Raw genomic sequence first — 17,327 nt, 5'->3', positions numbered from 1 at the left:
TTCTCTAACAATGGGAACTGGGCAGTTTCAAGTTTGTTTCTTCAGCCTTCACTTGTAGGCAGAAAAGTCCCCATTCCCCCCAGCCAGGAAGCCTGACTCCAGCCCATGGGGCACTTTCAGCCCCAATACTTCTCAGGATACCCTCTTGGCTACCTTCTTTCCAAGTGTACATAGAACATTCTCCAAGATGACCATGTTCTGAGCTATGAAACAGGTATCAACATACTTAAAGAGAGATGGAATCATAAAGCATTTTCTCTGATCCCAACAGAGTTAAACTAGAAATCAATTAATAGAGAGTTAACTGGAAAATCTTCAGTTTGGAAATTAAACAATATAGTTCTAAATAACCTAGCGATCAAAGATATGTCACAAGGGGAATCAGAAAATCTTTTGAACTGAATGGAAATGGAAACTGACACTAAAAATGTGTGGGATACAGCTAAGGTACTGCTTAGGGGAAAACTTATAGCATTAAATGCTTATGTTAAGAAATGTTTTGGATCAGGAAACAAGCTTTTATCTTAAGAAACTAGATAATGAATAGCAAACTAAACCCAAAGCAAGCAGAAGGAAGAAAAGATATGGATAAGAACAGAAATCAATGAAATTGAAAGCTGAAAAACAACAGAAATCAATGAAATAAAAAGATCAATAACACTGATAAACCTCTAGCCAGAATAATAAAAAAAAGAGATAAGACACAAATGACCAATAACCGGAATAAATGAGAAAGCATCACTACAGACTTTGCAGATATTAGAAGGATAATAAGGAAAAATTATAAACAATTATATGTCAATATATTTGGTATTGATAATTTATGTGAAATGAAAAAATTACTTGAAAGGCACATATTACCAAATATCATTCAAAAAGAAACAAATAATCCTAATTGTCCAATACCTATTTTTAATTGATCTGGTAGTTAAATTAAAAGAAAAACATTTAACAAAGAAAACTCCAGGCCCACATGGCTTCACTGGAAAATTCCACCAAACATTTAAAAAAGAATTATTGACAATTTTACCAAAATTCGCGTTTGAATCTTCTGAACACTAGATACTGAGATAAAGACTATGAGAAAAATGGGACCAGAAACATTTAGTACGTAAGGAATGTTCACTTAGAAGTGTCAGCGTTCTGTGTTCACTGTACTTTTCACCAGGAGAAATCTATCTTCATTTAGAGCAGAGGAAGGACCACCGCCCTGAACCTTAAGGGGAGCCAAGCTCCCCACTCCTCCCTGCATGAGGAGTATTCATTCACGCAGCATCTGTGAATCCACCGAGTAACTGCTCTGGGCCAGGCATCGTGTGGGACCCAGGGGCACTTACCCTCAAGTCCTTGGTCTGGGCCTCCAAGCGCCTTATCTGCTCCAGGGTCCCTGCGCTGACACTCAGGCCCTGCAGCTGAGACTTGACCAGGCGCAGCTCGTCGTCCATGGTGGCCAGGTCGTTCAAGAGCGTCATCACACAGCTGTCACAATCTGTGGGGCCACAATCAGAGGCACACGTGCTGCAGGCTGGAGCCACAGGAATGCAGACCAAGCCCCAGGGCCGCACAGCAGCCCAGTTAACCTACACATAGCCCATCACAGGCAGAAATCACCATCCGGGACTGCTCAGAGAAGGATGCAATTCTGAAAAAGGGAGATCTCTAGGCGGGAGCATTTGACAAAGAAATGGTGCAGTGCGGAGAATGAGTGAGGATGGTCAAAAGGTACAAACGTCCAGTTAGAGAGGAAAACAAATATTGTATATTCACGCATATGTGTGGAATCTAGAAAATGGTACAGATGAACCTATTTGCAGGGCAGGTACAGAGATGCAGATGCAGAGAATGGACAAAGAGGGGGAGGGGAGAGTGGGACGAATGGGGGCGTAGCATTGACATTTACACCACCCTGGGCAAAGTAGCTAGCTACTGGGAACCTGCCGGATAGGGACGCGAGCCCGGCTCAGTGCTCTGTGATGACCTAGAGGGGTGGATGGGGTGGGGGCAGGAGGGAGACCCCAGGCAGAGGGCACACACGTGTATGTATATAACTGATTCACGTCACTGTACAGCAGAAACTAACACAAGATTGTAAAGCAACTATACTCCAAGAAAAACATTTTAAAAAACAAAAAACAAGAGAAGTAACTTAGCATGTAAAATGTACAGCATGACGACTATAGTTTAGGGCTCTATTATATATTTGAAAATCACTAAAAAAGTAGATCTTAAAATTCTTAATACACAGAAGAAAATCTGTAACTGTGTGAGTTGATAGACGTTAACTAACTGTGGCGATCATCTCACAACCTATACATATATCAAATCATTATGTTGTAGACTTTAATTCAATGTTGCATGTCAACTGTATATCAACACAACTGGGCAAATAAATGGTTAACCTATGCAACTTGTTGCTAATTTTGTATGTGGGGAAATGAATAATAAATAGCTTTTATTTATTGAGTGCTTGCTATTTACAAGGAATCATGATAAGGGATTCATAAGCATTTTTCCAACAACTATATGAGGTTAGTATAGTTACTATCAACCTCAGTTTTACCATTGTACAAATGATGAAACAGGCTTGAAGAAGCAAGGTCACTGGCATGAGATCATACAGATATTAGTTGGCAGAGACTGGATTTGACCCTAAGTAGCCCTGCTGGAGGAGGGCATGGCAACCCACTCCAGTATTCTTGCCTGGAGAATCCCACGGACTGAAGAGCCTAGTGGGCTTCAGCCCACGGGGTAGCCCAGAGTCGAGATGACTGAGGCGACTTAGCACACAGGCAGCCCTCCTTCCACCTCCTCCCACCAGTGCTTTCCCATGTCACAGTCTGGGGTTCACAGACCTGAAGCTGAACCCCACAACCTGGAAAGGAGGGGGCACTTTCTTTACTCACCATCACATTCTTCTCCGGGACCACTATCTTTGGGTTCCTGGCTTATGCAGTCTGAAATGAGGAGTAAACAAAGAAGGCAGTGGTACTAAACTTACTCTTCATGTACTTTTTAACTTGGCTTTTAGGAAAGCTAGTTTCAGAAAATTTCAGTCACCCAACCACCCAGTATCGCCAGCTCTTCCCTTCTCCCTCCTTCCCTAGGGCCACTGTTCTGAGAGCTGTCTTGGATCCCAGCAGTCTGGCTGCAGGAACGTCTCTTGTGGCCTCTCTGATGATATATTGTTTCTTCTCTCCAAACAGTCATGTGATTCCTATGAAGTTAACACTCCAACTTGTTACTGTTGCCTTCATTTGGTGGCCTCTTATACAACTGGTGATATCTCTTCCAATATCATTCAAGAACATTCAATTAACACTCACTGAGTGCCTTTGACTTCCTAAGCTCCATGGCCCAGTGCTAGGGGCAGGAATACAAAGATAGAAGACAAAGTCTCTGCTGTCTATAGGCGCAGGTTCAATGCTCCTTAATGGTCAGGGAACGTAATGGTCCTGCGGGGGAGGTAGACACATTTCACAACATATGCACACACACTGGACTAGCTTCACCAACTATCACGTGCACATGCTGAATCTTGAGGTTCTCAGCTACAGGCAGGAAAGCCTAATGGTCATCCTTGGACATTCTTCACTCCACTAACTTCTACTCCTTTCCCCATACCATGCATCCTTAATACTGAAATGTCTTCTCATTTCTCTCTGAAAAACCATCTAACTTCATCAAAGGGAAACTCGAAACTCGAAACTTTCTTAGACATGCAACAAGGAGGCTTTCAGGTGTGTTCTCAATGGCAGGCAATACTCTACACTTTGTCTGTATATAGATATGTTTTAAACCATGTTTGCTTTCCATCATAAAAAAAATATATAAGTTTACTATGGAAAATTTGGAAAGATCAGAAAAATGAGATAAAACATTATCCTTGATCCTACCACTCAAAGACAATCAATGTGTCCCAGTGTATATTTGCATACACTTTAATTTATTATATGTAATCATAGGTTTCTCTTACTCATCTTTTTTTAAAAAACCCTTTTATTCACTCTTACATGTATATATAAGAAGGACTGATGCTAAAGCTGAAGCTCCAGTATTTTGGTCATCTGATATGAACAAAAGACTCATTGGAAAAGTCCCTGATGCTGGGAAAGACTGAGGGCAGAAGAAGAGGTTGTCAGAGGATGAGATGGCTAGGTGGCATCACTGGATGCAATCAACATGAACTTGGGCAAACTCTGGGAGATGGTGAGGGACAGGGAGGCCTGGCGTGCTGCAGTCCATGGGGTCACAAAGAGTCAGACAGGCCTGGGTGACTGAACAACAACAATATATACGTATAGCTGTGTCACCTTATTTCCTCAATTAGACTGTGAACTCCTTATAGGCAGGAAACAAGGTTTTATTTCCTTCATAGACTTCTGCAAATACAGCACCTTGGACAGTCTATGGGGAACTTGACTTATGAGGAGGACTGATTTATCAGTGCAATTTTCTCAACAAGTTTGAGTTTTGACCACCAAGGAATTTGTTACTAGGTAGAAAAAAAAAAAGAATGAATGAAAAAGGGGTGAGGGGAGGGAATCCCACAGGGACAAATGTGTCTCATGTGTGAACATTTTATTCCATTCGAGGAACAAATAGTTACCATCCTCATTTCAGGTTGCTTATTTTTGTTATTAGAGTAGGGACAAGGAGGCTTGAAAAGGCATCCCTCTCAAAGTATGATGTGTTTGATGTTGAAACTTCTCCTGACCACCTCCAAGGACCTCCAGAGACAGTAGAACTCATCTCCTTTTAAGCCAGTCCTTTTCATCTTTAAACATCTGACACTTCCTATTTGGAATGATTTATGATAGGCCTCCCTCTCGCTTCCACTCCCGGAAGCGAGTTGCAGTGCCTAAGTCACATAGAACGAGACCCACCCTCCTCCCACACGTGCCCATTTCAGATCTGTCTTTCCAAGTCCACTCTCCGCTGCCCTCTCCACAGGGCTACAGGTCCCTTTCCAGCTTCACTGTCTTTCTGAAGTGTGTCTACTGCTTTGTAAAGACAAACCCCCAGGCCCCCCCACCCCCCACGGAGGACCTGCATGGGCAGCGGACCAGGGAACAGTACGCCACCTGGTTCTGGACACCAGAACTTGGTGGAGGCAGTACGAGGCGTCTAAGGGGCCACTCTCTTGATTCATATCAAACTCACCACCGACTGAAACCTTAGCCGTGACTCACTCACCACTACAGGACTGACCACATGCAAGCCTCAACATAATTTTGTCTGGTTAGAACTGGCCCCTCACTCCAGGCTGCTGAGGACCTGTTTTATTCTAAATGTCATAGGAGGTGTTTTCTGGCTCCTCCAACTTTGCCTCATCTGATAACTGAGTGGGCAGGCCTTCTATATTTCCATTCAGGTCAACGATATTGAACAAGATGGAGCTCACACAAAGCCCCAAAGAGTGACAGCAGGCACCTAATTCTAGACTGACAAGGAGCCATTTACTCTGCAGTCCTTTGGGAACAGTCATTTGAGCAGATCTAATCCACGCATCCAGGGTGTAGTTCTTTAACCTTGTCTATAAGATGAGAGATTTTATCTAAGGATTTGGTATTGTACTATATCAATGTCGTTTTCTTGATAAATCCATTAATATTCTTCATTAGACAGAGGATGAGGAGGTTGGATGCCATCACTGACAAAACAGACAAGAGTCTGAGCAAACTCCAGGAGACAGTGGATTGGGAAGCCTGGCGTGCTGCAGCTGGACACGACTTAGCGACCGAACGACAACAAATATTTTCCTTCAAAGAGGGAAACGGAGACTCTCTCTTTTTTCCCCAGCTTCCTTTTTCTCCTAATTCATCTATACTAACTTCCAGTTAATGTCTTTTTCCTGGTAGGTAAAATCCATCTCAATTATACACTCACGTTCTAGAACAGTTACTGCTTTAGGAGAAGAGCACTTTGAATTCTTCAGATACACACAAAAAGGAAGCTGATGAGAGAATAACCTTATAATGGCAAAGAGAGATCTCACCAAAATCACTGAAAATAGGGTCTAAAGTTATTTGGGCTATAATTAAAGAAGTTTTAAAAAACTATTTACCTTAAAAAAAAAACAACCTACTTGAAGTTAAGTTATTCATCAAAGCTGTGAGTACTACCTAAGCATTCCCAACTTTGTCAAAACAAGGGCACAATTTGTTACGTGCAGTTGTGTGCATGCTTCCTGAAAAGGTCTGTCTGGCTTCTTTGCCTGCTATGATATACCAGTTTGATAAAGGTAGGTTAACAGAGGTGTGAGTTGATCTTACCTCCGTTCAGGGGGTCACAACTGCCCAACTGGCCATTGCTGTTACAATTGCATGGCTGGCAGCTGCCTCCAAATTTCTGGGGATTTCCAAAATATCCAGGAGCACACCTACACAGAATACAGAAAAAGAGAGGAAACACCCAAAGAATGAGTCATTGACTCCACCCAGTTTTCTCAACTTCCAGCTCCCTGTTTGGGATATCGTAGCCCTATGGGAGAAAAGGCTGACATAGATTTGCATGAGTGAATGTATCTCAGTAGAGATATTTGTGACTTGAATGGGGATGGTGAAGGTGGGAGGCAGGCAGAGATTTCTCCCTTCCCCCTTGATACACAGATGACATACCTACAGCCAAATGGCAGGTGAACAAAACACAAACAGGAGTCACTGGTCTGACCAGTATGGAAATTAGGGATGGGTGAATTTTATGCAAGAACTGAATTTCTGAAGATATCACACAATTACATACTGCTTAATTTACAGCTAATTTCCTCAAAGGTAAAAAAAGGAAAATTCATATAATTTCAATTTTTTGCATAAAGGGGGATTTTATTAATATTTCTTATTGTACTATTCCAACTCTGCATAATTCACATTTATTTGCATTAATTACTGCAGTGATGTACATAAGGGGCTTAAATAACTGAGCAGTTACAGCTGCTACCTTGGCCTGAGGCCTTATTATTCTAGATGATTTAGTGATGAGATGTCAGTTCCTTATTTATAAAAGATCATATTTCCTTGATGGTGAGTTTCTACTTTTCTCAAACAATAAAACAAACCCATGTTAATGTTTCTGGAACTGGGAGGTAAATCAAAATATTTCTGTTCATTAGCAAAGTTCCACTTGTACTCTATTACTCACCCCCCCCCAAAATTGTCATTAAGTTGGTATGTGTGTGTTGTCTTATTATCAATGGAACTGATAGAATCAAGGAAACATGGCATTTGACTCTCTTCTCAAAATTTATGGTTTCCCATGTGGCACTAGTGGTAAAGAATTCTGCCTGCCAATGCAGGAGACATAGGAGGCAAGGGTTCGATCCCAGGGGTGAAAAGATTCCCTGGCAGAAGAAATGGCAACTCACTCCAGCATTCTTGGCTGGAGAATCCCATAGAGAGAAGCCTGGCAGGCTACTGTCTATGGGGTCACAAACAGCTGGACATGACTGAAGCGACTGAGCAGGCATGCAACCCAAATTTAAGCTTCGTATCAAAGAATTTCCAGGCAGTTTAAATACGCTTTTTCAATGGATAAACTGGTGATATAGTGCAAAGGACACAGGTTTGGAGTCAGTAAGATCTCGCTGCATGGATTCCTGCTTTCATCACCGTGTGTGTAATCTTGGGCTTATCTGAACCCCACAAGCTTCCACTTCTTCATCTACTCCTCTTATAAAAATGTAAGCTCCATGAGGATGTGATTTTGGGAGGCTGTTTTGCTCACTGATATATCCTTAGCACCTGGGACAGTGCCTGGCCACATATTAGGTATCAGATATAAATACATGCTGAATGAATGAATGAAAAATTGTACTAACTATATCTATTTTGGTGGATGGATATAAGATAAAAGATAAAGCAGTAAAGAATCTAGTACAATGCCTGCATATAACAGACACTCAGTAAAAGGCAGCTACTACCATTTTAAGACATGATGAAAATATTCATGTAATGGTATGTATGTATTAATTGGTATCATTTGGAATGACTACATTTCAGAAAGTGGATAGGAAGTAGAGAACCCATGTATTCCCCAGGAAGGTAACCAAGTTGAGGTGGCTCATCCAAGTCTACTAAGCAGGCTGTCCTAATAATAGGGCTTTCCTTGAAGTGGCCAGCCCCATATTCTGCCTTCTAACCATGCTACCCAAAAGATCTCGGTTTAAAATACTTTTTCTTCAGGTGTCTCACTTGTATCTAAACTTTCTACGTAAAAGATACATATTTACAAAATACCTTACTTAAAGTTACATAAATATTCCAGAAATTTTATTCTGCTTCTTCCTTAATCTTGCAAAGCAGAATAAAATTCCTGGAATATTTATGTAACTTTAAGTAAGGTAATTTGAAAAGACTCTGATGCTGGGAAAGATTGAGGGCAGGAGGAGAAGGGGATGACAGAGGATGAGATGGTTGGATGGCATCACCAACTCAATGGACATGGGTTTGGGTGGACTCCAGGAGTTGGTGGTGGACAGGGAGGCCTGGTGTGCTGCGGTTCACGGGGTCCCAAAGAGTTGGACACGACTGAGTGACTGAACTGAACTGGTGCCTTTCTTCTTATTTAGCCATGATAGTGGCTAAACACAATGGACTAGAGTAAAACTTCCTGATTTCATAGACTACACTGGTACAGCAAATGAAGAGCTGAGAGAGCTTCTGTCATCTGTGGCTCTGAACAGCTGAGGGGGAAACTTGTCCCAGAGCATGGGGTTGGTGGCGGAGGGGGCAGGGGCGGTCTGGAATGTGAGCTGGGAACCCTGCCCTGCCCCTCCCCCACCCTCTGTCCAGCTCTCCTGCATACATCCTTATTCTTCACTCCACACTGTGCTTGTATTTATCATTGCAGAGCTAACCACGAGTGGCTGATGATGCCTGGCAGCCTGGCACAGAGTGGGTGCTCAATAAATGTCTAACAAGTGAGAAAATTTGACATTAAAATGGCATTAAACTGTAGAAAAGTTTTTTACACTTGATGTTAGCCAAAAGGCTGAGAAGCGATAGAAACATTTCTAGCGATGGAAAAGTTTTGTTTCTTTTTTATTCTTTTTGTTTGTTTGTTTGTTTCTTTTTTAAACAATACTTCCTTCCTTGATGTATGATCAAATGTAACAAACCTAAGCTGAGACTACTGTTAATTAAGAATTTCCCTTTTCCAATCGGCTGCCTGCCAAATGGATGTCTCCTCCAGACTGGTGCTGTTTTCCACTTCACTGTTTGAGAAGAACTGTACAGAGTATTAAATTAGGAAGCCTATCCCAGCTGCCCCATAGCTTTCAAATCACGGAGACTGGAAGGCCCTTCCAGGCCCACTCCCCACTCTACCCATCCTTCCTGTCTCACTCAGGGTGGCTGCCCCTTCTGTCCCTCCCCCTTCAGTTCTAGTGGGATGCCCCTCCTGTTGCAGCCTGACTTAGCCCAGTTCCCTCTGTTTTAGGGCTTACCCTGGTGACTTAGGCTGTAAAGAATTCACCTGCAATATAGGAGACCTGTGTTGGGTAGATCCCCTGGAGAAGGGAATGGCAACCTGCTCCAGGATGCTTACCTGGAGAATCTCATGGACAGAGGAGCCTGGTGGGCTACAGTTTATGGGGTCACAAAGAGTCGGACTCGACTGAGTGATTAACACTTTCACTTTCTCTATTTCAACAGCCCTTTGTATGCCTATTCACCACTAGACTGGAAAACCCTTGAGGGCAGAGTCTGTGTTCTGGTTGCTCCTGTGTCTCTAATGCTCAGCACAGTGCCAGGCAGATACTAGGATCTCCATCCATTTTTCACTGAAGAATGACTAATAGATGTGAGACAAACGTGAGCTAGGTTCCCCTTGCAGAAATGAAAAACAGAAAAAATTTGAATTGCTCCTTTTTACCATGGGATACTGTCCAGACCCTCAGCTCATGCCCATAAAAAGGGTGTCCCCTCTTCCACTCATGGCAGGTACCCTCGAGGCCCTTTGACTTGCTTACATTACTTCCCTGACCTGAGCTGTCTTCCAGCTCCACCTCCCAGCTCCACTGGGTTCTAGCCATCCTCTCGACCTACGTAAGTCCCACCTTGTCCATAAAATGTTTCTGATATCCCTAGTCCACAGTAGCCCCTCTTACAATAAAATTCAGTTGAATTGATTTTGTGTGTGCTTTTTTTAATTTGGTAAAACTCTTCTAAATTTATCCAGAAAAACAATATGCCAGAATAGGCCAGGAAAAAATTTAACTAAGGGTTATGGAGGGAACCTGGCTCAACCAAATAGTCAGTCATTTTATAGTTTCAGAAATGATTCAGAAGTGATAATGGCACAAGAACCAAATAAAATGCACAAATCCCCAAGTCCATACAGAAACTTCGTACACATTTAGCTTCAGTGAATGCCTTCCCTAGTGGCTCAGCTGGTAAAGAATCTGCCTGCAATGCGGGAGACCTGGGTTCAATCCCTGGGTTGGTGAGATCCCCTGGAGAAGCTTCAGTGAATTCATCTAATGGTACCCAGGCAAAGAGGGATGAGAGCATGAGCGTATGGGAATCTGTGTCCCCATCAGTCTGTGAGCACACATCCTGTGGTGAGCATAACACGAGGGACGTGAGCCTGCTCCCCCTCCAGCTGGGCTGGTCTCCCTGTGCCTCTCCTCACATGAGCACTTCCTCCTACAGAGTACGGTTCCAGATGAAGCCAGAGGCTGTGCACATTTCATGCAGCATGGTCCCCCTGGATTATGGAGACACAGAATACTGGAGTAGCCAAGGTTATTTGAGCTCTGGTCAATTTTTGTCTTATATGTTGACCCTAAGTCTATCTGCCATGTGAGAAGCAACACCATAAAAAAGGCAAGGTTTTAATATTTCACTAACATCGAGATTTGAAGCTAAGAAGTAAAACCACAAAAGTTCAAAAACAGGGATTTCCCTGGGGGTCCAGTGGTTAAGATTTCATCCTCCCAATGCAGGGGGGATGGGTTCAATCCTTTATCGGGGAGCTAAGATCCCATATCCCTCACAGTGGGGTGATATAAAACCGAAAAACCAAAATAGGTATAAACATTTATATCCAACTTTCTCCAAGGCCAAGAGTCGGGGGGATGATGGAACTTAAGTGGAACTTCCTGGCCCTGACATGATGTTATCAATGAATACTTATTATTATGGAAACAGACTGAAAATGAAAGTGTTAGCCACTCAGTCACGTCTGACACTTTGCGACCCCGTGGACTGTAGCCCACCAGGCTCCCTCTCTCCATGGGATTCTCTGGGCAAGAAGACTGGAGTGGGTTGACATTTCTTTCTCCAGGGAATCTTCCTGACCCAGGGATTGTACCTGGGTCTCCTGCACTGCAGGCAGATTCTTAACTATCTGAGCCACCAGGGCACCCTGCAAGGAACAGATTACTAATATATAATTAAATGAGAAAATAAGTCAAACAAAAAGCAAAACTGAAAACTACATTATTTTTAAAGAAAAAGTCTGTGCATATAAAACTGACATGTAAAAACATATAACAACTTTTTTGGGGGGGCTGCATGTGGGATATTAGTTCCCCAGTTAGGGACTGAACCTGTGTCCCTTGCAGTGCAAGCACAGAATCCTAACCAGGGGACCAGCAGGGAATTCCCTTCAACAAGTTTTAACCATGGTTTTCTGTAGGCAGAATAACTATGAACAGCACTGTAGGTGGGCAGGCGTGAGCACAGGGCAATTGTAAGGGTGTGGTACTTACTAGTTTTTTGCCTTATTAGCTTTTGGCTCACCTAGTTTACGGGGATTCCCAGGTGGCACCAGCAGTAAAGAACTCACCTGCCAATGCAGGAGATAGTAAGAGACATGGGTTTGATCCCTGGGTCGGGAAGATCCCCCTGGAGGAGGGCATGGCAACCCATTCCAGTATTTTTGCCTGGAGAATCCCCATGGACAGAGGAGCCTGGCAGGCTACACCCAAGGGGCTGCAAAGAGTCGGACACAACTGAAACAACTTAGCATACATGCACCTGTCTTACATCATTTTCATAATTTATAACACTTTTTATAATTATGTACTGATCTTATGATAGTTATTTTAAATTTTAAAATGTTATCCATATGATTCATTTTACTGTTACTTCCCCAGATATAAATGTATGTGTATTCTCTCTTCCTGTCTAGATGACAAGTATCTTTTGTACCCTTCACAATAACTGGGCAGAATAGCTAATTATGAAATATTGTTCAGGAAAAATGCAAGCTTGACTTTGCGGCATTTATAATCAAGTACATACCTTCCATTCTGTAACATGTATTCTTTTGTTTCCCAAACATTACTAAATACCTATTATATGAATAGTAGCTCACTAGGCACTAAGGGATTCAGAAATGGGTGAGACACAGACTGTCCTGCCAGTGTTCCTAATGTCGTGTGTGCATTAACAGGAGTGTGTGTAGGCAAATCTAGGGCTATGGATGTGTGTGCATGTGTGGGAGTATGTAGACTTGCATGTTTGTGTACAGGCAAGCAGGGATGTGTATATCTGGGGATAGAAGTGTGCGTTTCGATGGTGGTAGGAGTATGTAGATATGTCTGGGAAAGGGCAGGCAGGAGTGTGTGTGGGAGTGGGGTATGTAGGCATATATGTAAGCACTTGGGCATATAGGGGCATTGGCTGGAGTATATAGGACTATGACATATTGGCCCTAATTCTCAAATTTCCACAGGTACAAAGCAAGGAAGAGAAAGAAGTTCATGATTTATGAAGTGACAGTCTTGTGTTTTTCCCAAGAGACCTTTTCCCAGCCTCAGAGAAACCAGCGGCCCCACCGAATCTCTGAGCCCCACCCACACCTGGGGTGCCTGCAGCAGCCTGCCCGCAGAGCCCACCCCACCTGTGAGATGGGGAGGAGGTGAGAAGGCGGGCATGGGGGAGGGCAGCACCCACCTTTCACAGCGTGTTCCTGTGTATCCAGGTTTGCAGAAGCACTTGACGTTTTCCCCAGTCACAACACAGCCGGTGGCAAAACTTAAAAAAAAAAAAATATATACAGAAAAAAGCCCCAGTAGAAACATAAACCCACAGGTTTTTATGCTCATTATTTTTTGCCACATGAAGTGAAACTGGAAACCAAGGGTCCAGGTACCTTTCATGTGAAGAAAATTTTGCCCATCAAAACTTGTCGAGAGAATGATGAATGATTTCAGCTGACATCGGGCAAATCTGGGTGAATAGGGACTGAAGGCATTTTTATTTTTGGCTTGGAGAAATCCGTTCCTTCCCTTAAGACAGAGTAAAGTAACGCACTTGGGAAGAGATGGTGACGACAGCACTTTTTCCAGAAATAACAAGGAAGGAATCAAACAAGTCTGGGCAGAAGAGAAGAACAGAGAGTTCTGATTCTTTAAAAAAAATTTTTTTCCCCTCCTTGCTTATTCTAGTTCTTTTATTTTATACTGGGCACAATCCCTTCTGGGAAGAAAAAGTATGTGTGTGGAGAGCTCGGGGGTGGGGGCAGGCCCACCCAGAGTGCCCTCAGAGTCCCAGAGGGGACTAAAGCCCAGAGCATGCTTGGGCCCAGCTAGCTCTGTGGACATGGTCCCTGGTGATTTCCACACTTTTCCAATCAGGTTGTTGGAACTTCTATTCTCTTTCTTTTAGTTCTGAACTGGTGTGTTTATAGAAGCTTCTTTAAAAAAAAAAAAACCAAGAGACCATGAAAAAGTCCTTGTTGCCTTACAAAGAAACATCTATGACCACTGAACATTCCACTGACATAGATCTGAGGGGAAATAACTCCATTTATCACTAGCTGGTAAGAGAATTCTGATTTTTAAAACTATTTATTTATTTGGGTGTGCTGGATCTTAGCTGTGGCTCATGGACTTAGTTGGGCTCCCCAGGTGGTACCAGTGGTAAAGAACCCACCTGCCAATGGAGGAGACATGAGACTCGTGTTTGAGCCTTGGGTCAGGAAGATCCCTTGGAGGAACGCCTGCCTGGAGAATCCCATGGACAGAGGAGCCTGGTGGGCTCCCTAGGGTCGCAAAGAGTCAGACACGACTTAGCATGCACGCATGTGAGCTTAGTCACTCTGTGGCATATGGGATCTTAGTTCCCCAACCAGGTATTGAACCTACATCCCCTGAATTGGAAGGTGGATTCCTAATCACTCGACCACAAGGGAAGTTTCAAAGAGTTCTTATTTGGGAAGCTTCTCTTGGACAATTAGATAGACATAGAGTTACACCTTTAAAGGGACAGTTAGAAATTTGTCAGCAGTATTAATATTGCTGGAAGGAGAATTAGATAAAAATAGGATTTTACTGATACATCCTAGGAACTGCATGTTACTTCAACTACACAGAAGCTGAAAGCTGACCTTGATGATAACATGCTTTGCAACCAAAGATCAAACGCTTTCCCCAAGCACCCTGTGAACATCTTGCAGCTTTTTACTCTCTCCAGCTTCTGTCCAAACAAGCCTGGGCAAGTGTCAAGTGATAGATCCCTTTACAAATAAACCCACAGGACCGGGCAGGTTTAAGGAGTATCAAACACACAGATAGCAAACCCAGGTGGATATTTCAAATATGCATCTCCAGAAAAGCCACATTGGGCAGGTAGCTTCTGATAATTTTAAGACTTGGCCAATTTCTCTGCTAGATCAGCTGATATCAGCCCACCTTGTGGTCCACACTTGCTCCTGAACCTGTGCACTACTGGTACTTGATCACCATCATTCTGATTTTTCAAATCAAATCTTGCTTCACTTGGTTACCTGTTTATATTTTGTCTGGACTCACAGTGAACATGTGATGATGAGCAAGAGTAGGACAAAGTGCCAAAGCCAAACTGAACATGGATTGTCACGAAAGGAAAATGACGGCTTTCTACCTACAGAGTCTACTGACCTTACGGGAGCCTGGATGATAATGCAGATCACATCTCTCTGAGGCTCAGAACTGTCCTGTGGCTTCCATCACACTGAGGATAAAAATCCTTAACATCCAAGTGCCTTACTCTAGCCTGAAAGGTACAGGATCTGTATCCTAGCTGTCCCACCAACCTCATCTCACAGCCAGCTCTCTCTCAGTGCAATCAAGCCATCCATGCCTTCTTACTGTCCACAAACTCATCATCACAGGAGTTTTCTCATCTGTTTTTTTTTCCACTTGCCATGGACCCTCATCATATTGTCTTGGTACTCCACCTCATCACTCATGAGTCCCTGCCCAACAACTCCAGAAAGCCCTGCTACCACCCTCTGTAAAGAATCCACTCACTATCTATCACATAACCCTTTTATCAGTGGTGTGGCCCATCTCTGAAGTTATACTTCAGACTGATTTGTGCACATTTTACTGAGTAATAACCCCACTTTCTCCTCACATTCTTCAGATGAAGCTTAATGTCTTTGCCAGCCTTCTTTACTGGTTATCCCAGCATCTGGAGAAGGGATGGTGCTCAATAAATTGCTTAGCCATTGAATGAATAGCAAAAGAAAAGAGGAAAAGGCAAACCCTGAAGAACACAACTTGGAGAGTCTGTTTTTGTTTGGTTTTGTTCCCATTTTTTGTTATTCCTTTTTTTTAAATAGCAAATTGTTTTATTGAGATAGACTTCATATATCATACAATCCACCCACCAAAAATGTTAGATTCAATGGCTTTTAGTGTGTTCACAGAATTGCACAGTCATGACCACAATCAATTTTAGAGCATTCTCATCACCTCTAAAAGAAATTTTATGCCATTTAACAGCCCCTTCCCATTTCTTCCCACCACCCATTCCCCAGCCCTAGACACCCATCAAACTATTGGGTTGGCCCAAAAAGTTAAATTGGGTTTTTCCATCATGGCTACAAAAAATCTGAATGAACTTTTTTTGCCAACTCAATACTTCCTGTCTTTATACATTATTGTCAAACTTCTACAGTACCTGTCTGAATGAGGACATGGGCAGACTCTACAGGATCCATGAACGGTGTTCCAATAGTAACCCTCTTTACAGCGCTCACAGTGTTCCCCTGCAGTGTTATGCTGGCAGTTCTTGGGAGAGAGAAATGGTAAAATTAATAACAACCTATTACATTTATTACTATTGAGATTGCTGTCATCTTAATTACTCACACAATTATAACTCAAATCCTCTGACACAGCAATATCGGTTCTGTTAATCATATGCTTTTCTTACCCAGCCAACCATTGTTGGTGCCAGAAAAATGGTGTAATTGCCCTTCCATCAGCTATTCGGTGTTATCATGGGGAGGAAGGGTGAAATGGAGCCAGATCAGTGGGGTTAAAATCCCACTTGAACATTCCATAGCTGTGGGGATCTTGGGCAAGTCCCTTCACCTCTTTGGGCCTTGGTGTTTTCTAATAAATCAACCTTTTTTGGCCATGCCACATGGCATGTGGGATCTTAGTTCCCTGACCAGGGATTGAACCTGTGTCCCCTACACTGTGTAGAAGTGGCTGAGTGTGAAGTCTTAACCACTGGACTGCCAGGGAAGGTCCATATAAATCAATATTAATGATGTATGATTTATATACTATTCTCATTTTCCTAAAATATACAGTTAAAATAATACCCACTTTCCAAGGTTATCAGGACTTGTAGGATCCAGAGAGGAGTCTCTCGGGGGTGTCAGGTGAGGGTGCTGGCGGCTTCCTATACCTTTTCTTTGCTCGGCTTCCCTGACTCTCTCAGAAACATCTGTTGTTTTGACCTAAGTGTTCCCCTTTTCACATTAGCTCCTTTTCTTTATTATTTATTTATTTATTTATTTGGCCATGCAGGGCCTTAGTTGTGGCAGGTGGGATCCAGTTTCCTGACCAGGGATTGAACTCAAGCCCCCTGCCTTGGGAGCTCAGAGTCTTAGCCATTGGATCATCAGGAAAGTCCCAGTTTCCTTTCTTTTATAGCTCCAAATGACAATTTTAAAGAACTGCCTGGAAAGAGATGTTTTAGTCCCATGTCAATGTAGTTCTGAGCTGAAAACACGGAGGAAGTAAAACCGTGGAGAAGCAAGAATTGTGGTGAGGTTACCTGAATCCTATGATAAATCCTCCCCAAACCCCTCTGAACTCTGGCCCTTTACAGGGGCACAGGGAGAGGAGCATAGAAGGGGGTTACAAACTGAGCTGCTTGATAAAAAAGCCCATAAGAATGTCTGAAATACCACTCACTCTCAGCTGAAAGCATCTACCCTGAAATCTGTCTTCCTCAGTCCTGCAAATTTGAGGCATCTACCCATCAGATTTCCTTGTTTTACTGTGAATGAGTGAATGAATGAATGAATCCATATCCACCCTCACAGCATGTGCTTTCCAAGGTCCATGTGATGGCAAACATCTACTGTGCGTGAACTAGCTG

General features: G+C 43.0%; 1 protein-coding gene across 4 annotated transcripts in view; it reads right to left on the bottom strand.

Moving 5' to 3' along the window:
* LOC120881148 (laminin subunit alpha-3-like) overlaps positions 1–17,327 on the bottom strand; it is a 152,477-nt gene that overhangs the window by 55,190 nt on the left and 79,960 nt on the right. For all 4 annotated transcript variants that reach the window (XM_040264742.1, XM_040264739.1, XM_040264738.1 and 1 more), the window contains 5 exons: positions 15,891–16,000; positions 12,897–12,977; positions 6,273–6,379; positions 2,904–2,954; positions 1,338–1,489 (listed from right to left, as the gene is read on the bottom strand). In XM_040264742.1, coding sequence (XP_040120676.1) covers positions 1,338–1,489; positions 2,904–2,954; positions 6,273–6,379; positions 12,897–12,977; positions 15,891–16,000 — 501 coding nt within the window. The remainder of the gene's footprint in view (positions 1–1,337; positions 1,490–2,903; positions 2,955–6,272; positions 6,380–12,896; positions 12,978–15,890; positions 16,001–17,327) is intronic.

The sequence above is a fragment of the Oryx dammah genome, unplaced genomic scaffold, assembly GCF_014754425.2.
Source record: "Oryx dammah isolate SB20612 unplaced genomic scaffold, SCBI_Odam_1.1 HiC_scaffold_22, whole genome shotgun sequence".
NCBI classification, from domain to species: Eukaryota; Metazoa; Chordata; class Mammalia; order Artiodactyla; family Bovidae; genus Oryx; species Oryx dammah.
The sequence above is the reverse complement of the archived record's forward strand: the minus strand, read 5'-3'. Positions and strand labels throughout refer to the sequence as shown.